We start from the raw sequence: 21,697 nt of genomic DNA, 5'->3' as shown, positions 1-21,697 counted from the left end.
GTGGAAGCCCCATCGTTCATCCCGGATACCCTGGCTGGGCTCCCTTAAGCGCTCCACAAGCTCCCGCTGGCGCAAGCTTGGCGACTGGTCGTTCTGTCACATGTGGAGCAGGACGGAATACGCAGGAACGGGAGTCGGCACAAATGAAGGAAAAGACAGGGCAAGAAAACAAAAGGGTCACAGGGGGGGGACTGGGAAAGGGTTTGGACAAAGGCACAACAGGGAGGAAACGTCAATGACAGAGCTGGTGAAGACCAGACTGGCGAGCACTTATATACTAGGTTAACGAGGGGCTAAACGAGAGGCAACTGGAGTGAGTTAACAAGGGGGCAGTAAGGAGAGGAGAGACAAACAGAACTGGTGTGGATCGTTAGAGGCATGCTAAGGAGAAACAGGAGGAGCGGGTAAGCGTAACAGTCATCATGCAATTTATTTTTAGTTTAACACTTTCTTAGTATAAAAAAATAAACGGTTCTAAGAAAGGTATTTTTTATAAAGCACCTGTCTATATAAAGTGAGCTATTGCTATGGTATAGTTACAACAGTTAGACCTATTAATACTTTTCAATATAAAAAAAAATCCAATACTGTGAAAAAAAAATGTTTGAATTATAAATAACTATACAAAATCGACGAGAACTGCTTTTCACCAGGGGGAAATTTTTTAGAAATAAAAAGAATGTAAAAGCTCACAGGCAGAATTACACAGTCTGGTGGCTGTTCGCCGAGGCTGTACTGCAGGCGTGTATCCGCCGCTTTGAAAGGAACAGTGATGTGAAGGAGTGGAACACAAGGCAGTCCTCCATGCCTCGGCGGAGCGGACTCTACTGGAGTCACCTTAAAGCCGCAAATCCGCGATTCGGGCATCGACGCGCGGCGTTTTCAAGAGGCACAAGTGACACTTCAGGGGACGTCATGCTGGGCTGCTGTGTATGCCAACGTATTTAGGACCGCGGATCGCTGGCTGCCTTTCGTTCTCCCCGAAGGGTGATTAAAATGCACCCTGCTGCGCCTCACAGTGCCCAGGGTCCCGCTGGCTCAAGGAGAACGTCCGACACGTTTAGCTGGTCCCCCATGACTCTAATCCAATAACAGGCTTCTTGCAACAACAACAACAACAACTATAATAACAATAATAATAATAGCCATATTCGTCACATTATTTTTATTATTATTATTAATGATTATAATAATAATGTTTATTATTATTATTAGAATATAGGTATAATATTAGGAAGAATTGTACTTGAAAGGAGCTCTTCTGTTCTTCATCAGAGGCTACACAAAGGTTACATCTTCAGATAAACAAAAATTATCAAAAATAATATGTGTGGGATATTTTCTATCTAAACAATCTTAACAAAAATTGGATAGAACTTTATCTAAATGTATTGTTATATTTATGTTGGTTGGCCTCGAAAATATGTATTGTGTGTATATTTCCAAGTACCATCTTAAAAGCTAAGGTCATTTCTCCTGTAATCCGAGGAAAATACGAATAGGCATTGAGAAACCAGAATGGCTTTGAACATGACATCAAAAGGAGACAATTAAGGTACTACAATGCGAAAAGGTGGTCTGCTATAACCTTTGATGTGTATTTTCTCGTGTTTCCCATAATTTGATATTGTGACAGACCTGAAGATGCCATGAACGCGTCGCGCCATTTGTGAACGATCAGGGCCGCGTGGTTTGTAAATGGCGCCAGAGAGTATGCAATTATACATAACCTATAGATCTTATTCACGTTCACTTGCAAACACTTTTAATTATCATTCTTCATATATAATTGAGCCTGGACAGGTGAGAGCGATAAATTACCTTGAAAACTTTCCATGAATGACATTGAGTCCATCCGTCGCAACACATACGAAAATAGTCACAGGATGCAGCTGGTTGATGGGTATCGTTTAATCCAAGCGATGATTATTATAATAACTGTAATATTCGCTGCCCGCATCCCCTAATTACCTAACCCATCAGCAGCAGTGGAGGCATAAACACGGCTTACGAAGTCCGCGCATGCCTGAGCGACGCAGGAGCTGCAGCCTTTCTGACGGACAGCTCCTGTAGGGATTTTAATGAACATACCACCATTGGTGCCACAGACTTTCTGCTTTTGTTTTTTTTTTTTTTTTGCTGGGAAGGAATTCTAATAAAGTAAATATATTTAACACAGCCAGAAGACAGAATAAATGACGGTATTATTTATTCAGGTACTCCTGGTGCAGTCTTGGTAGCTGGTGCAGTCTTGGTAGCTGGCTTGCCCTTGCTCAGCACTCAGCAAGTTGTGGTGGGAAAAAAAGGTGGAGTCATGCCCAGTTTACGGGGGGGGGGGGGCATGGACAGGCTTGGCCTGCCTCACTGCACCTACCCATGTCAGATGGGAAGACAAGTGTCCGAAAATAAAGAAATACGTAACTGGCAAAATACTTGCCTGCTAAAAACTAACATTAACTCTGAGCTGGACGAGGCCTCAATTTTCTGACCATTTTAGGCCACTGAGAGTGAATATGAATAATTGTGGTCAAATGTACTAATATTATATATAATGACATATATAATTATGAAATATTTGACACATGATACACAGATTTAACACGCAGCTCCCCTGACAAATCTGGTGAGTTTGGTTACTTAGTTTAAGATTAAAACGTAGGATTTATACTTTTTTTTTTTTTTTGTTTTAGCAACTGCTGACTTTGTATTATATGCGTACGGTCATTTTTTGTGCAAAGTAAAATTACGATATACAGCATAAAAACAGACTGCATGTGTGGTTCTGACATGTCGGTTTGTCATTTGCTTCACCAATGACTGCCTGTCAGTTGTTACATTGTCACAGCAGCGTTACTATTTCTCTTGGTGAGTTAAACTGTGCACCCCCCCCCCCTCCCCATGTACAATGCATAGTGTGGGGTTGTGGTGCTCCCTCTTCAGGCGCTGTGGTCTTCAATATTAAGACATGTCTGAATTCCAGCTCGTCCTCACCGAATCTTAACTGTATACGTATTTAGCGCCATAACCTGGATAACATCTAGGTACGACATAGGTAACGTTTTAGAAAACACCTATAGACACACATAACTAATTATCCATATGCCCAACCAGATATGCAAATCAGCTAAGGTGCCATTGTGATGTCACCAACCTGCACCCGATACTAATATATTCGAACGTCCATCCATTTTCGATACCCCATTTCCTGTACTGTCACGTCCTGCCTGTCGTGTCCACCTGACTCTCCTGTGCCACAGCATGCAGAACAAAGGACTCGGAGGTGGACATTAGGCAAAAAAGGGGTTTAATTAACTGAACGGGAGCAGGGAAACAGATGGGACTATGAGGGGTCAAATGAAGTAGGTGAGTAAAGGGATGCGGGGGGACAGGAGGAGCAACGTCAGTGACTGGACTGGGGCTGACGAGAGCTACACGTACTTAAATACAAAGACTAACGAGGGGCAACAAGTAACAGACAAATCAGGGCCGCGTGAGGGAGGAGACAGGAGGGACAGGCGGACGTGAAGCGCAGGACATAACGTACTATGCTGGGGGAGGTGGGAGTCTATCGCAGGAAATGCAGGGTTGGTGATGCCCTGAAGGGGATTCCTCTCCATCACAGGGTGCATTCTCATAAATAGGTTCTCACACATACATAAACATACATATATGAGTATAGCATACAGGTAGTACTCCGATTAGTGTGAAATCCATTCCCTAAGTCTGTCTAAGTTGAATTTGTAGGTAGTTCTGCACAGGAAGATATGGTTCTTATTTAGTGTCTTTTTGTCAAATTTTTGTTTTACTTTATAGTATGAACTTAATGTAACCCAAGCCGACAAACTGCTGAATTCACGCAATGTTTTCATGAACGTCACAAAGTACTGTGTGTGTTAATTATTACAAAACATTGTATTTAACTCAAATGTTAAATATAAAAGGTCTTACGGCAAGTACAAGCTGTCCGTCAGTTGGACGTTCTTAACCTGGGGACTGCGTGTACTACCAGTGATCAAGCGGATCAGAAATTTCTTGTTGTTAGACAGTTCCTATGAGTTGAGGCTGTAAGTAATTTTGGTAAGACACGGGATTCTTGCAGAGAGCGTTCCTGGGTATCAGAGCCGAGTCAGAAAGATGCTGAGAAGAAGGGCTCCTTTGAAACTCGGCTGGAGGCCCAGCATGGGGTCCTTGCTGCCTGGTCTCTCGCGGTGCTGCTTTCCTCGCTTGTACTACACAGTGAGGAGAGCAGCTGATGCACCATGGGCTACAGGATTATGGAAGTGGGCTTCCTCGTGAAAGCTCCGGCTGGCGGGATTTCATTCGCGTCTTTGGCTCCTTAATCGCCGCGCTGCGGAAGTCGCAGCCTCGCATTTCCTGCTGACCGTCATTCACCTGCTCAAGCCCTCTTGCCTACCGTTTACCTTTTAGTCTTCTGGACTGATGAACAGATGAACTGGCCAAAGAGTTCAATCACAGTTGATAATAGTGTTTTTGGATACGCCTACCACCATTAACACCCACCAAATCCACTCAACACCCACTGGAAAGGATAATAACAAAAATATTTCATGATCAAAATGCAAAGCACCCAATTGACTCTCAGAAGTTCTGCGACTGGGAGATCCTGGATAAGTCTTGTGAATTTACAGACCCAGATACTATATGAAGACTTTGGGAAGTGTCTCACCTCTTGTAGAAGCCCAAAATAACTTGAACATTTGTGACTAAATCTTGAAGATGTGCAGTAGATATTATGTCTAAATCCCTGTATAGACGAGAGTTTCTGGACCTGTCAGCGTTTTTCATCCAATCTTCTGCATATTGCCCCCTGACTGCCAAGGCAATGTTTTCCAGTTCTGTCACACAGATAGTGTAGCATAGCAGAGAAACCAAACGCTGTTACATTCCAGATTGGCTTCTAAGGGTCAATGTCATCAATGAAGCAAGTTCAGACTTGTGATGTATGTTCACACGACGGCAGCTTACTTCTTTCACTAGGGTGATATGAGTCACTCAAGGATTGTAGGCTCCTTGAGTCTGAATGTCAATGTGTTTATAATTTCATGGCATCAACTGCAATCTATCATAGGACATTCTTTAGATATTCTCAAGAAAAAAATAAATAAATAAGCAGAGGAACTTTCTATGTGAACAACCGTAACAAAAAAAAATTCTCCTGGACACTTTGCTTTGAGAAACATGGCTGTATGATTGTTTTGATGCGTTTTACACATGTAATCAGTCCATTTGTTGAGAACCGAGTGATGAAGGATGACCCACCTGATCGTGTATCATTTTATTCCCTTGTCTATGAATGTCTTTTTTAATATATATATATATATATATATATATATATATATATATATATATATATATATATATATATATATATATATATATATATATATATATATATATATATATATATATATATATATATATATATATATATATAATGTACTCATTCTATCCTTATCTGTTAAGATCCCAATGGGTTCCTCATGGCAACTTTCTGCTTACCTTTAGAGTGATGGCTGCATTTAATTGATTTATTATTTATTATATGCAGATAAATCATAGAAATAAGTTACAGATTTTTCTTTTGTCTGTGTTTGCTATCACTGGCATAATAGTTTGTGCCAGTTTTTTTGTCGCAAAACTTCCCTTTTTCAATTAGCTGTCTTGGTTGTTAGATCGAAGCACGGTGAAGTTCATCCAGATAAACAAATCTTAATCCCCCCTATCTTCAGCCATGAAAAGGACATGCCATTAATTTCTGTGGGGTGAAGCATGATAGACGGAAGGAAGAAATTGAATCTTTGCCCAAACACCTTCAAATTATAGATAACGATTGAACACGAGGTGCTGGCAATTACTGACCTATCATCTACTGTAGTCGCTGGCTCTCCCCCACCAAAGAAACAGATTTATTTTGGCCAGGTGTTAAACTCAGGTGATATCGGGAGATTGGGAAGCTGTTTACATGTATGGCGACTGGCTAAGATGACGTAAGTGTGTCCTTTTAACCTAGCAAACACTTTTAAACCTAAATGCAAACAGAATAGAAAATCAGTACCAGATTTTTGCAGGTTTCCTTACTTGAGAGGGAAAAAGTCCCAGAATGCCTTTGGAATAATCAGATTGGGTAAGTTTAGATCGACGAATCGGGACCTTGGCATTTCAGTCCTCACAGGCACAACCTATTTCAGTCGTTTTCCCTGTATCTTTTTATTCTTGGTTGTCTGAAATAGATGCATCTTCACATAGAACCTTCTCTTGCAAGTGACTGCTGTGCCAATCAAAATGAGGCCTAGGTACTTTAACAGAAAATATCCCTTTTCCATATTGTTGCTCGTTCATGTGAGTTCTTTAAGTTTGTATAGTCAGTACAGCATGTATCATACCAGACAAATGGATATAGAAACAGAGTGCAGAAACAACAGAGAGAGAAAACATCAGGTTCTGCAGAATTGGATCTATTTATGACATACCGACATTAAGGAAAATAATAAAGAGAGTACTACCGCAATATTTCCGGAATTTTCAATGAATCCTTTAGGATCCAAGAGTGGCAGCTGATTAGCGAAGGTGGTTGCTGATAGCTGATGGAGCCCATAAGCTCCCGAGGTCTTTGAAGTCGTCCCAACAGATGTCCAGGGCAAGTGGAGAAAGGAGGGTAAATCACTTAGTCAGCTACAAATTCTGGTCTCTGTATGCACCCAAGTTTGTACATAATACATGTGTTTGGGGGGAGGGGGTGTTGAAACATAAGGGTATAAAAAGCTAATAGTTTGGAAACTCCCATTTCAATAGAAGTTGTGTCAGTTTTTATCGTCTGCGGCTCAAATCTTTGTGACCGTTGTTAGTTGTTTTTGTTTCAATGGTTGTTATATATTTTTTTGTGGCACCTTTTGCATCAATCTGGCATTTTATAGGAAATCAATGGCTTCGTAAGGATCATGCAACAGGATACGAGAGAGTTTATAGCAATCGTTACACACCCTGACTGCGCCCCTGCAGTTAATGCATGCATGCATGAGTCCTTGAGCACCCTTCAACCAGATGATTTTTGCTAATTAAAAATAATTTCTAAGGTGGAAAAAGTCACTCCAGAGATATCTGCGACACATGCTTATAAGGACGGATCGCAGTCGACAGTCTCTCCAAAAGCCGTCTGAGTGCATTTGGCGCCGCTGTTGGAGCCATCTGGATTCAGAGTGAGTCCCGCCACTGTGGATTGCGGGTGCCTTGTCTGCACGCCCCTACCTTTGGATTCATGAACCCACAATCTTGTTTTTGCCAAGATGAAATTGCAGGATTATACTTGTGCAGCCTTTGAAGTTAACTGGATGAAGCCAGATGGGAGATTCTGAGGACTGCCTTCAGTAAATTCAATGTTCAATGTTCAAAATATATTCAGTATTTTCCCGTATAAATATATATGATATAGAACATCCTTTAATAGACCATACCTAGGTCAGTTCAGTGTATGATATAATGACCAGACTAATTATGTATTCAAATAATATTTTGAAACATTTTTCCTTTACCTATGTTGTGTTGACTGCTAAACTCAAATGCAATACTGACATTGGGTTGTACTCAGTTACAGAAGACTGCAGAAATATCTAGGAATAATTGCTAAACTTAAGCTTATGAGGGGTGTTAAAAACTTCGGAAGATGTTTTCGGCATGCTTTGGGATTGGTCTCCTAAATTCTTTAGATCAACTGGGATTTTGTGGTCATCTGTGTGACGAAGGAATCCCGAGATCTGGGTGAAAAGCGATCGGCTCAATGGCTCACAGTGAGAGCTGACAAGCGCCAAGATGTAATCCGTGAGTCGGGGTCAGACCATGACTTCAGAAACCAGTCCAGGGCAATGAGGAAGGCAGGTTCACATCACGTACAGCAAACGGAGTCAGAAAACAGACAAGAGCTCGGAGGCCGATCGCAGACAAACAGAGACATGTCAAGTCACTTGTGTAGCAGTCAGCAGGCTTAATACCTTGCGGAGAGCCTCATTCAGCAAGTATTTCCGCTGGGTTTACCAAGGAATGTGCAGAGGTTCACTCTTGGAATGTGTTCTCGTTGGAGGTGGCCACAGAATGTGCTGATTGGACAAAGGCAGTATAATCTGTTGTTTGGTGCGCTAGACGTTTGATTTATTTTTTTGAATTGTGGAACAGCAGCTCTTTCTCATTCGAATGTAGAATGTATATTAAGCAGTATTAATTGCTACATTTAATACTTCATGAAATTATTGTACTTTGCATTGGACCGAGAATGTCAGAACATCCACTTCAAATCGCTTAATTTCCAAAAATCATGGAGGGAAACTGGGCGTGAGGGAGTATAACTGATGTCTTGTTATTAAAATGTATTTACAAATTGCTGTAATTAAACTAGTGCACTAACCACAACTGGCAAAGAATGATCCATTTAATCTATTTAGCAAAAAGCGTTAACAAATAAATGCAGCATTAAAATTACTATTGACTCTTTTAATGCGTTGTGAAAAGGGATTTTGCAATTTCAGCAGCAAGGCCCTGATTATTAGCAGTTTGCCTGTCCTGCTCATTTTCATCATTAAAAGACTTATCAGGTTCATTATGCAATGTCTGTTTCTTGGATCAGTTCCTTGCATCCTGTTTTTTTTTAGTAAAATGTAACAGTTTTTCGACCTGAAAATGTAGTATGTATCAGAAAAGGTTCTGTTTGCGTCCAATAGATGCACTTCTGGTAGTCTCAAAATCAGGTTAATTCAAAGGAAATTATACAGAGGGAGGCAATAGCGGGTATGCAGTTTTCATTTTACAGTACAGATTGGATTGTGTTTAGTCTCTTACGTGTTTGAAATGTCCTCCGTCAATGTTGATGCATTCCTGCAGCCTGTCTCTGACACTCTGATACACTTTAGCACACAAGTCCCAGTTAGCATCAATGTCCACAAATGCTTGCAAGATGCAACTCCTTCAGTGCATCCAATGTGTGGGGCTTCCTCTCAAAAACCTTCTCCTGTCCCTCTAAAAAAAGAGTCTGTGGGTGTCGGGTGAAGTTGGTGGTCAGTCAATGCTGCCATGTCGCCCAATCCAGTGCTGTGGAAAGGTCCTGCCAGGGTAGCTAAAATGTGTCACAGTGTCAGGGACAGGCTGCAGAAATGTATCAACATTGACGGAGGACATTTTGAACACCTAAGAGACTAAACATGTAATCAGTACTGTAAAAACTGTATACCTACTTTCAAAAATAACTTTGTAAAATGAAAACTTCACCTTGTAAAATAGAACCTTTACTTTGCAAAATGAAAATTGTGTGTGTCCACTTTTAGCCCACCCACTATTAAACACTCTTTGGGGAAAAAATACAGAGCTTTTGTTTTTCAAGATGCCGCAATTTCTAATACAATCAAGGGCCATTTTTCGCATAATTAGTCTGCAACAATTACCTGCCACATTTCTTCCTGGTCTTTGCAATGTTTCAGTACGTCAAAGACATTTAAAAATCACGATATGGGCATTAAAAAGATATGATTTTCCTGCACATTTCATGTCTCCGATTTTCAGTATCCCGTGACTTTTTGGTGATCCGAAATGGAAAAAAGCAACTGAGATGATTGGGCAATTACTGACACTGATAATTACTGACCAGAGGCGCCATTAAATGACTTTCATTATTACTTAAACATGAAAGAACCATCATTTCATATAGACTCTAAAACAGAAAATATGACTAATTACATATGAGGGAATCATTGTTTGGCAGATCAAATTTACATTGAATCAATATAGTTACTATGAAGTATAGAAACATACACATTTTTACCAACCGAAGCAAAAAAGAGCTTAGTTATTATGAAGTCAACACAGTGAGTAAAAGAACAGAACTTCTAAGATAAATCTTGTGGTTTGATTCTCGTAGGACTGTGCTATAATGCTTCTACGAAAAATACATAAAATAAAATATTCTTTTTATAAATGGTTAAACAGTTACACCGTAAGTTTTGAAAGTTCTAGACAGAGAGCTCTTCTAAACAATAAATAATGACACGGAATATAAATAAAATCACTTGTTTTTAGGCTGACACTTATAGAGAAATTTTAATCATGCTATTATCTTTGAAAAGAAAAAAAGGCATTAGTTACATCTAGACTGACCCTTTGGTGACCTTTAGGCTTCACATTAAAACACATAAAGTAAAATGTGTAAGAGCTGAATATCCTATTTAAAAACTTTTTTAATGCATATGAGATTCCAGTAGCTGGAGATATCTCTGGGAAACAGTGATGCAATGATTAGTAATCCCAAAATAATGTTTTGGAGAGAATTTTTTTGTTGATTGAAATAGGGGTTTGAAAAGATGAGAATGTTTGAGGGGGATTGGTTGACGATTAATCTATAAATCCAATCATATTCAAATTGCATCTCCTGGTGCAGGTCGTACTGCAGGTTTGCACTAGTTGATAGTAATATCACAGACTCTGTAGTGAGTACCTCTGATTGACAACTCAAGTTAACGAATTATGTATCTGCATCAGTGAGTCTTGAGTCGTTGATTGTCTACAAAATGAGATAATGGCTTCATCTGGTTTAATTGGTTATAAGCTCAAAATTTCTGCAAACAACTCAAATAGCAAATATGGAGTCACCTCTGGTCTTGGTTGTATGTCTGTGCTGTGGAGTTTTAATGAGCTGTTTCAGCAAGGGCTTTGCTGAAGGCAACGGGTCTTTGGTCTAGTACAGTTCCAAGTGAAGACCAAGCAGCAGTTACTGGTGCTGGATTCAGATGCATGTCATTAGGACTGCTGCCCCCCCACCCATTCCCCCGACAGCTTTTATAACTGCACTTTTTCATGACAGTGGGGGGGGGGGGGAGGGACACCTCGCTGACGGCCTCCAGAGAAAACAAAAGTGCTGTATTGGGCTCGTATTTTTTTTTTCCTGGAGGACTGTGCAATGAGCCAGTGAGCGCTAACGGGAGCGAAATTTTCGCAGGCAACATATGTGCTTGTAATAAATTTCATTAGCAGTAAAACGTTGGCCTGGTTTGTCATAATGGGGTCAGTAATGGCAGCACAATTTCCATGCATCTCGCTCCTTTAGCCACTCATCCGATGTGGTGCCAGAAGTCGGTTCCGGAAAGTTCTGAAGCAGAATCCCTGGATGGAACTCCAGCCGCAGGGGTAGAGACTCACAAGAACACATTAAGTATAACTGAAGCAGTCGTGTATGATGGTTGAGGCCACAGTGCTTCTCACCAAGTCACTGAGGTCACCAGAGAGAATTTGCTAGAAAGAATTAGAGAGGAACAATAAGTATGACGACAACACTGTAGCTCGCACCACGCTATGCAGAGCTTACATGTCACCCTTTTAATTGTGTGGGTTTCCTCTGGGTACTCTTGCTGTTTTTTTTTTTTTCCGTTAATGAATTGAATTACCAAGCTCAGAATCACACGGACGTCCGCATCATCACATTCTGGCGAATTAATATTCAGAGCACCGGGCAGTTCGGTGACCTGTCATCGCTATTTATGCACGGTTAGTCAGCACCGGGAAATTCCACCTCGTTCACCCTGCCTTTCCAGCCACTGTCCAGTTCAGGACTGTGGGCAGCGACTGCGGTACTGGGCGAGTGGGGGGGGGGGGCTCTCCTTCAGCACCACGGACAGCAGCTGGAGACTGGAGGGGGGGATCTGCAGTTCATCCACCTCATCAGGGCTAAGATAAAAGGAAGCACCCCAGTGTTTCAGGAGGTTGTTCAGGTGAGGGCTTTGGCTCCCGCCATGGCTCTGCGGCGGGAAATCGCAATGACGGGGAGCGCTGTCTTCTGTCTTTATCCTGTGCTTGGCCTATCCTGTTCGTACATAACCCAGCCTGTCTGCCACGCTCACAGGAATTGCCCTCTCCCACCTCAGTACTCCGCGGTCCATCCTCCAACCAACGGTCCATCCAAACAAGAATCAAGGCACGGATACATGTTATATATAATATATATAGTGTGTGTGTCTCTGTGTGTGTGTGTGTGTGTGTTTTCATATATAAATTAGGCCAAGGACAACTATACTGGGTGAACTATTTAAGAATTACACAATTTTTAATAAATAGACCCTCCCCATCCATCCACCCACTCATTTTAAAGGGACCAAAACTATTTTGACAAATGTACATTATCTTAATTTAAATTGTCTTATTTAATGCTTGTACACAAATCCCTTGCAGTCAATAACTGTCTGAATTCTGGACCCCATTGAATAACAGTATTTAAGTTCCGTACTTACACGCACATATCAATGATGCATAAATATGATGCTCGCATCAGAGCATCGACATCTATTTATTTGCGTCTAAAGTCCTGAAAGGGAATCGCTGGCAAGCCGTGGTGAAGTTTCCATAGGCGTGAATTTGACTTTCAGCACGGACTAAACGCCTTTTACCACGTGAAAGGCGCGGGGGAGTTAATCAGGATAACAAATGCGCGCATGGTGAGCTGCATCAGCGGTGGGAGGGCAGACAACTGCGATGGAGGCGCATTAGGGAGCCCGTGAAATCTGACTAGTCACCCCGCCGGCTGCCAGAGTGGCGTCGAGGCGGGGAAAAAAACTCCACGCAAGCAAGGAGAAAACCCCCGTGGATTAATTTACACAGAGGGTACTACATCATACTCCTCTGCATCCCACCGCATGCTGGGAGGGCAAGTAACGCAGCTCCATTGTAGCTCCAACATCGATTGCTCCTCACTTGCAGTCCGGCGTGCTCCTTCTTTTGCATGCCTGTTACATGCGTGTCCGCAGAAAACATACGTCTATTCGCCCATATCATGCCACGCCTGCAGACACACAGGGCAAGAAAAAGGGAGGGGCATCTCCCAATGCGGAGGTCGTCTTCTGTGTGAACAGCGCAGCCGTATAACCAGAGAGCCGTCAAGGTGCAAATTGAAATCTCTGTCTGATAAGCCGGGCTTTCTTATTTTTAGAAAGCAAATCGGCCACGGAGAGACGATGACAAACAGACTACGTGACTTTCCTTGACTTGACTTTTTGATTTCAGTGGGTTTTGCATCGCATAGTCTGCTTTTCCTACAAATGTCCTAATTAGGAACTCTTATTAGGCTTACACAACTACAATAAACATTTAAAGTAATGACTCTCAATCAGAAATTATGTTTAACAGATTTGAATGTACAGTAATTGCATAAATACTTGGCTTAATTATGAAGTGATGTGCAGACTCTTTCTTTATGCTTTGTTTTTAATTTAAGAAGAACACATAAGGAAAGTGACTCAGGGGCATAAAAACTACTAACATTCAAAACTGAAAGTCTTATTCAGCTTTATTTTTCTCCATGTAATGTAAAAACATAAACGAAGTTGTGACACAATTAAATAAGGAGAATGGATAAATGTGTTTGTTGTAAAAATTAATCCAAAGAGAAAAGTCTGTGGATTGTTTGTCAAAAAAATTCAATTTTATCTGCTCTTCCACCTTTATTTTCTTTTGTTTGTTTGTTTGTCTGTTTGTTTGTTTGTTTGCCCTGCGGAAGGACTATTTTGCTAAGCAAAGCGGAACCGAACGCAAGTGAAGCGAACAGGAACAGGAGTGTGAAATGCGGAGGTAGCAAAGGCCTCTGGGCGATGGACTCGCGTGTTTACCGCTTCGTGCCGCATCCCACCGCCGTACCCAGCGGGGGGCAGTGTTTCCAGGTCCAGCAAAAAATCTCCTTCCCAAGTTCTGCTTAAAATCCGAGCAACAGCAGATGAATCTAGCCCAATATTTGAAATCCCAGTATACTGGATCTCAGAGAAATAAACCAGCATTTTGCACTCTGGTCACATTCAAACGTTCAACATTTTAAAACCACAGTTAAACACAATGACGTCACGCAGACGGACTCGCTCACCTTTCCCAGGGTTGCCGACTTTGGTCAGCTGGCTGGAGTCAGATTTTCAATTCAGAACCAGTCTGCACACGCATTTACATGTATGTCAGAGTTTTATTACCTTGTAAATGGTCTGTAGGATTTGCAAACTACCCCAACGCTTTTGATGTTGCTAATTTCAGGTTTATAATGGATTAATATAGATTTGCTGTAAGATTGCTTGCGTGAATCTGAAAGTGTGAGTGACACTCCAGATTCGTTTTTGTCCGGGTTCCTGGACCTCAGGCACGTCTTGACTGGCCAAAGCCCCACAGCCGATTGGTGGATGCCTGGTCGCTTCCTGTCAGGCCGCTGTCTTCACCGTCATAGCATTCAATTACGAGGTCAAGCAAACAGCTAAAATTTAAGGTGAATATGTTTTTCTGACCGCAGCAAACATTGAGCTATGGAAGGCAGGAAAGAAAAAAAACTTTTGGTATAATGATTATGAGGGTAGGAGGACACAATTTTGTAGATAATATTGCACAGCAGTCTTCCAATCATTTACGTGGTTGTGGGGGTTAATGTGTGTTTCAGGTAGCCCAGGTGACCTGTACTGGATTCCATTTCACTAGCAGACACACTGTGAGTAATATATTAATTCACCTGACTGCATATTTCAGGATCCATTCATTTCTATGGGAAAAACTCTAATCCCAACAATGACAACCTTAACCGCTACCCAGCCCTAACCTTAACCATAAGTAACCAGACAAAATGCAAGACTTTTGGTTTTGATTTTTAGTTTTTTGATTGCAGTCACAAATTTTTAAAAAATTAGAATTTCCCCTTGTGGGGACTGAAAAATTAGTTCCCACAACGTCAAAATAACAGGTTTTTATCACATTGTGGGGGCTAAATGTCCACACGATGGAATATATAAATACCAACACACTCACACTAGAAGGGGGATTCAAACCGGTGACCCAGCAGTATAAGGCAGCAGAGTGACCCGATAAACCACCATGACACCCTTCAAAATGGCAGCTATAGTTATGTGTGTCTGCCATTTTCCACATACTCTGATTAACTTCTACATGTGTGCATATAAAATATGATGACCGATAGGCTTTTAACACACCAGGTTAGTCCAAACACCTTCAAGACCAGCTGAATTAGTGAAACGTGAACAGAAAATAAGCACTTTGGCAGTGTGAATGTAAACGTGGCAGAGAGTAGGACAGGAACAGCATTGACGTGTTTGAGTGCCGTGTAAAACAGGCCTCTGGAACGTGACTCATTGTTGTGTAAAGAGTATTTTGCCAAAATACGACCTGATAAGGCTTCAAATGCCAATGTTCATTTTACTGCTTAACTCATACAGTAGGTATGATTACATTGCATGAAGAACATGTATGTAAAAGTGAGTAAAATATGAGCAAAAAGGTTTAATCTGTTTCAGTGGAATGGCATTATTTACATAACATTACTTTTTGTTTAGGAAATAACATTATTTTCCTCAATGGATGTCACACACACACACACTAGCAGAATTGACTGTGATTAAGATTTGAGATTTGTTGCAGGTTCACAATATTTCTTAAGACAAGTCATTTCCAGTAATAAATCCGTTTTGGATAGACATCATTTTATATGTATTACCTATAAATCTCTATATTACTTGATGATGTTCATGACAGACCCTCCATATGAGGTACAAGAAAATATGGATGCAGAATTATTTACACTCTGACCGTGTGAATATTTTATCCTTCCGGAAAACTTATTAAAGAGCTCAGCTCAAGTTACGACCAATCCACTTAGCAAAACCGCCATAAAAAATTATAAATGCATTCCTCATCATAATAAGTAAATTATGTTACGTCTACATACTGTAATTCACTGCAGAAGATGTCATAGAATATTTTTAGCAAATCAGGTAAGAAGCTGGGATGAGTGTTGCTAACCCGTCCAATGAGAAGCCGGGATGGGACACATTGTGTGAGAAGTGCTCTATTATTGATGGCTTTATAATGGGCAGATAAATCACCATTGTAAGGTAAGGTGTTCTGGGTGCTGTTTGGCTGCGCGTCTTTGCAGTGGTGTCCAGGGACTGCAGTGCAGTGTGGGGGGGGGTGGAGACATTACAGTGAAGACTGAGAAGGACAGAGGGTTCGATTTCCTGGGGGAGCCGTTATTGGTGGCATGATCTAAGTCTAAGGGCTGTATCCCATACCTGGCATGAACTCAATAACATGTGTGCACCAATTATTTTACCATCCATCCATCCATTTTTTATACCCTCTTGTCCTACCTTTTAAGAATCTGTTTAAAAAATCTTTTGTCTCAAGAACTAATGTTTACTCCTACCCAGGGGAGACTTGAGGGTTTGGTCCTTGGAAGGGGGGGGGTAGGGCTATTAAAGTAGGGTTGCCACTTTCAATTTAGAGAAAAATGGGATACCCCCTCCTTCCTGGAAAAGAAAATTTGTTGGGGAGAGAGATTCTTAAATGGATTTTAAAGAATATAGTCTTTCAGGAGTCCTGAGACAAAAGATAGGGGCTACATTCATCGTCAGGAATCACTTATGTCCCCCAAAGTAGGTTCTAGAATTGCCAGTCTAGAATCACCCATGACCCCCCCCCCCCGCAAAACAGGGTCTATTCCCTATGCCCCTACCTATGATCCTGGTATGATTCTAAAGATATGATTGAAATTCTGAAATTTATATATACCCTACATTAAATTGAAATTTATGCCAGTTTCTCTGTGTTTGTGTGTGTGAAATGTATGGCAGCCTATAATTCATATATGTATGTTCCCTAACCAGTAATCATTTACGTTGTAAGCCTAGATAGCTTACATTATATGAAACAGAAAGTGCAGTATGCTGTGTGTTCATACTGCGCTTGAATGGTTTACCCTGGATGGGGAGAGATTGGATGTTTAGTTGGATCTGGTTGCCATGGTGTTTTCATGTTCACAATAGAAATATGGGTAGATAATAGAAGCTTAGACGGTAGGGTGATTTGGAGGACAGGGCAGTCTTATCTGCACCTTCAGGTTTTTCAGTCTGAAGGCAGAGATTGAACCCAGACTTTAAAACAAAGCATGTTAAAAAGAAAAAAAGCATCTTCACATACTCTGGGATGTATGGGTCATTCTGTTAATCCCGTAGTGATCTTTTTGATTGTGTGGGGTATTCATTTCTAGATAAACAGCCTACAGATTTTCGCCATAGAGCGTATAGTTAATCAGGAACGGTACTCAAAATGAAACCCTACTCGTTCACCACACGCTACGTCCTTACGGTCAGAATTTAAATGAAAATATGAAGTCTAAAGCGAACAGAGTTTGTTTACCTTCATTGAATTATTTACGCAGTTCTGTTCCTAATTAGCTAATAGGAAGTGACTTGCAGTCACAATTTGTCAAGGCGCGAAAGCACCTGGTATTGAAACTGTCGACATTTATAACACCTGAGAAAAATATTCACGTCGACACAACAGCACAGCTGTCGTCGCTGAAAGCTTGTCAGCGGCCGTGACACAAACAACACTCCCTCCGGATACCCTGGGCCTACAGAAAAACGCCAGGGCTCTCGTGGCGGGGCGTTAAATAATATCTGTTATGGATAATTACCCACGTCCCCCTCATAAAGCAAATTGTTCTCTGACAAAAAGAAATCCTACTACTGGTGACTGAAGTGGCAAATGGCATAAATAAACGCAGTGTTTTTTTTTGCCATTTTTTTTTTTAACGGCCATTATTACAGATCAGCGGCGCCCTTAGATAAGGCTTGATTGAGCTGGGGGGGGGGCTGGTAGACAGCGTGGTAGAAACATCTATTTGGACTCTGTGCCATGCTAATCGATGGTCGCCAGATGTGGGCTGCTATGGGTATTGAGCGAAAAAGCCACGTATGCCACAAGGCTGATTTTTGGATTGCATGAGGCAACCAGCCCAGCCAGTTTGTCTTCCTTGACGCTATGCAGGTTCCTCTTAGGTTCTGGGTCCCCCTTTGCAGTCCAAAGACTTACTTGCCGATGATATTGCAGCTTCACAGGTGAATGGGACAGGCAGACGGTGAAACAAATGGAAGAGGAGCTGGGGGGAGATTTTACTGTCTTTAAAAAGACAATGTAGATTTCACACCTCTAACACTGTACTGGCTCAGTCACCTTTCACATGCCCCAGTCAGCTCGTGGTGGGGCAATTTTCAGGTGGGCAATCCGCCGCAAAGGATGATGGGATGGGGGCCACTGATCATGCTTAATGGACAATTTATTTAAATTAACCCCAGATCAGCTTAAGAAAAAGTTAATGTCTTATACTGAAAACTTTCACGCCAACTCTCATAATAGTTCATCCTTATGTCTATTATATATTTGTCTACTGTTGTATTCACACTGTACAGTTTTTGCACATCGTACATTGCAGTTTTTGCACATCGTACATTGCAGTTTTTGCACATCGTACATTGCAGTTTTTGCACATCACACATTGCTGTTTTTGTACATTATATATTGGAATGAATGCCTTTAATATCACTTCTGTTTATAGCTTATAGTCTTACTTAACTTTTATGATACATCTTGCCACCCCTTAAATATCACTTTTGTTTATATACTGTAGTATCTACAGTATCTCCACTTTTAACCATTTTATGTAATATATTTTTATTTTTTTTCCATTTAACTATTTGCTTCACGGTCTAAGGAGTAAACAGATTAGCAGTTTTCCAAGAGTTGCAACTGCATAACTCTGCATGTGACAGATCTTAACTCTTGCATCCCCAGCCGTGTAGCCCCATGCGCTGCAGTGCGTTTGTGTGTGTTTGTGCTGTATTGGGCTGGCACCCCATCCCTGGGTGAGTCCTCCTCGTGCCTTGTGCTTCCCCAGGAAGGGTCCAGGCCCACACTGACCCTGTATTAGACAAACGGTCAGAAGATGGATAGAAACACGCTTTTCTTACGATTTACACTCAATGGATGCTTGAGCTGCAATGAATTTTAATCTTTCCAAACCCGACGACTAACTGTGCAGCCAGTATACATCATGCACTGCAGTCTCGATTGTGCCAGGTCTGTTGATCACACATCTTGCTTTGCACTGAAAACGTTTGTAAAACGCAGCGCTGCATTTAAGTGTAAAAGGGAAAAAAATAATTAAAAAATAGCCCTGCAGACTCCCTGGTTCGTTCCTGTTGGGTCACCTCTGCGATCAGCAGAATGAAATGCATGGTTTAAATGGTGAGAGCTGTTTTCTATAAGCTCCCCAGTAGGTAAACAATGGGAAGCGTCTTCATGCAGGGATTGGGTTTGAATGCAGGGCCATGTCCAGGTTTTAAATGTCCTTGCAGACAGAAGGAGAGGCTACATGTAAACAGATGCCATGGCTCAGTAGGTGAAGACCTCCATGCTAATACCCCGCCCTGGCAATCCCCCCATATCCTCACCCCGTTCCTCCCAGTATGACTCTGTTATTTCCAGTTTGTATTCAGCTCTGCTGTCCCCCCCCCCCCCCCCCCCCCCCCCGTGGCCCTCAATTGATGCTCAGTAATGCTCTTACATCCCATTTCAGTTATATCATTTGTGGCTTTTCAGCTCTGCTCATCAACAGGATCCCCCTTCTCTGAAACATCTTTTCTGGATGAAAGAGGGAGCATGATTGGTTTGTCGTGTCACCTAGTCGTGGCGGACGAGTCAAAGTGAGGGTTTTGAAATCACAAGTGATTTGTTCCCAAGCATGAAGACCGACCAAATTGGTGAGACTGATGTTAGAAAATCGTTTTATTAATTTGTCATGACAAATCTGAACCAAATGATGCTTTTCCATTGGCACTACGATTGACCTGTACCGCAAAATAATGGTTTTCCATTGTAATGTATGCAAATCGTACCCGACCTGTACCCATGATCACATGACCCTTCTACCCGTGAGACCAAACTGAGCTGATTGCATCACCACCATCTGATTGGTTGAAATGCACGGAGATACCAGTGATCAATATGCATGAATTATCTGAAGGAAAAAGGGCATATTCTTCATATTACTAATTATTAGTTGTATCACACATTGCGATACATGTTGTATTTCCAATAACTCAGAACTTGAAAATTCTACTTAAAAAGTGCTAGAGAACAGTTGAACTTAATGGATTCCTAATGCAAATCTACGCAAGCGAATCCTGATTCTGCTAGCCTTTGGTATTTGCATAACACGGTTATTCTCACAGATATACTAGCAGAATTTAGCACATAGTAAATCATGATGCACACTGTGTAAACAGTAAGTAAGGACCTCTTCGGTTTCATGTCACTGTCGGTCTCCAAACCCAACAAAGTCTTTATTGAGCCGACTCTTCTGCAGTGGGAAAACCGAAGCGAGCTGGAACCTCACTGTAACCTCACTGTAACTAGTCTCTCTTTGTGGTACGGCTTGGGTACGGCTCAGTTCCTGTATGCCAGTGGAAAAGCACCATTAGTGAGAAAATGCATTAATCATGGTGCATGTATTTTTGCAGCAAACTGCATTCATTCAAAAGCACAGTGTTACTATGTGTGATGTCCTCCTTTTCTGCATGAGATGCATGATAAATCCTGGTGTGCACTAACTGGCATTTAGTTTTCAGTTCTGCTACCATTTAGCACTGCGAAAACACTGAAGGAAACGCACTGGGCTATTCCTTTTTTCAATACAACTTTTTTTCATAAACTGCGTATATTAGCACGAATATTATAGTCAGTACATATTTACACAAATAACTGATGCCATACTTTCTCCCTGGAGAAAGACAGCCTTTGGAGTTACTTTGTCACAAAAAAAAACAACAAAACTGAAACAAATCCAACAGGGGAATTCGGGGGATTTCACGATGGAAGTGATTAATAGACTATTAACGGTATCAGTTGATTGCATTGTGCTGAGTTGTATCCCTCGTGACGAATGCTGTCAGGTAGTATTTGCTATTTGCCAAGCAAGTATTATTGTCGGGCCTATTCTTCAGTGGGTAATCGCTGATCTGAGGGACAGGTTAATAACAAAAGGGAATGTAAAAAATGAAAACACTGTTCCAGCTTCCCCACCAACTGTAGCTGTCCTGCTGGAACCGCGACCCAGAGAATCTGGCGTAATATACATGCCGTCTTTAAAGGTACTTCCCATGCATACATTTGTTAGATGCTTTTATCCAGGAAGCAGCATCAGACAGTCGCTAGATGGAGCAGCTGAGAGTTACGGGCCTTGGTGGAATCGCTCCGCTGAAGCTGGGATTTGAACCAGTGACCTTCTAATCATAAATAGTGTCCTAATCCACTGAGCTAGGCGCACAAATATCAGGGCTGCCAACTCTCACGCATCTGGCGTGACACTCCTGCTTTCAGACTCCCACACTCACGCAAGAAATCCTACAGCAAATCGATATTATTCCATTATAAACCTAAAGTTAGCTACATCAAAAGCGCTGGGGTAGTTTGCAAACCTTACAGACTATTTACAAGGTAATAAAACTGTTACATGCATGTAAATGCGTGTGCAGACTAGTCTCAAATTACAAATCTCACTCCGGCCAGCTAAGCAAAGTTGGCAACCCTGAAATATCCATTTTCACCCCCCCCCCATTCATTGCTGAGCATCATTTCTCAAACCCCCTTCTCCACCCCCATCATTGGTCTGTGCATCTGAGATTCTGCTGTGAGCACACCCAAGTGCACCAATCAGAGGCCTGATTATTAATGGATATGCACCCGAGTGCACCAATCAAGGGTCTGATTATTAATGGGTGTGCTGATTCTGGTGGCCTGGTGGGGGACTGGAGGAGCTAAGCATATGTATGGGGTG

General features: G+C 41.6%; 1 protein-coding gene across 1 annotated transcript in view; it reads left to right on the top strand.

Annotated features, from left to right (window-relative positions):
• Positions 1 to 365: 365 nt before the first annotated feature.
• The window catches only part of lingo2 (leucine rich repeat and Ig domain containing 2), a 285,847-nt gene continuing 264,515 nt past the window's right edge, over positions 366 to 21,697 (top strand). The window contains exon 1 of the mRNA XM_023822226.2: positions 366 to 404. Within this exon, the coding sequence (XP_023677994.2) occupies positions 379 to 404 (26 nt within the window). The 5' untranslated portion in view covers positions 366 to 378. The remainder of the gene's footprint in view (positions 405 to 21,697) is intronic.

The sequence above is a fragment of the Paramormyrops kingsleyae genome, chromosome 12 (assembly GCF_048594095.1).
Source record: "Paramormyrops kingsleyae isolate MSU_618 chromosome 12, PKINGS_0.4, whole genome shotgun sequence".
Classification (NCBI taxonomy): Eukaryota; Metazoa; Chordata; class Actinopteri; order Osteoglossiformes; family Mormyridae; genus Paramormyrops; species Paramormyrops kingsleyae.
This window is presented reverse-complemented; position numbering and strand designations above follow the sequence as displayed.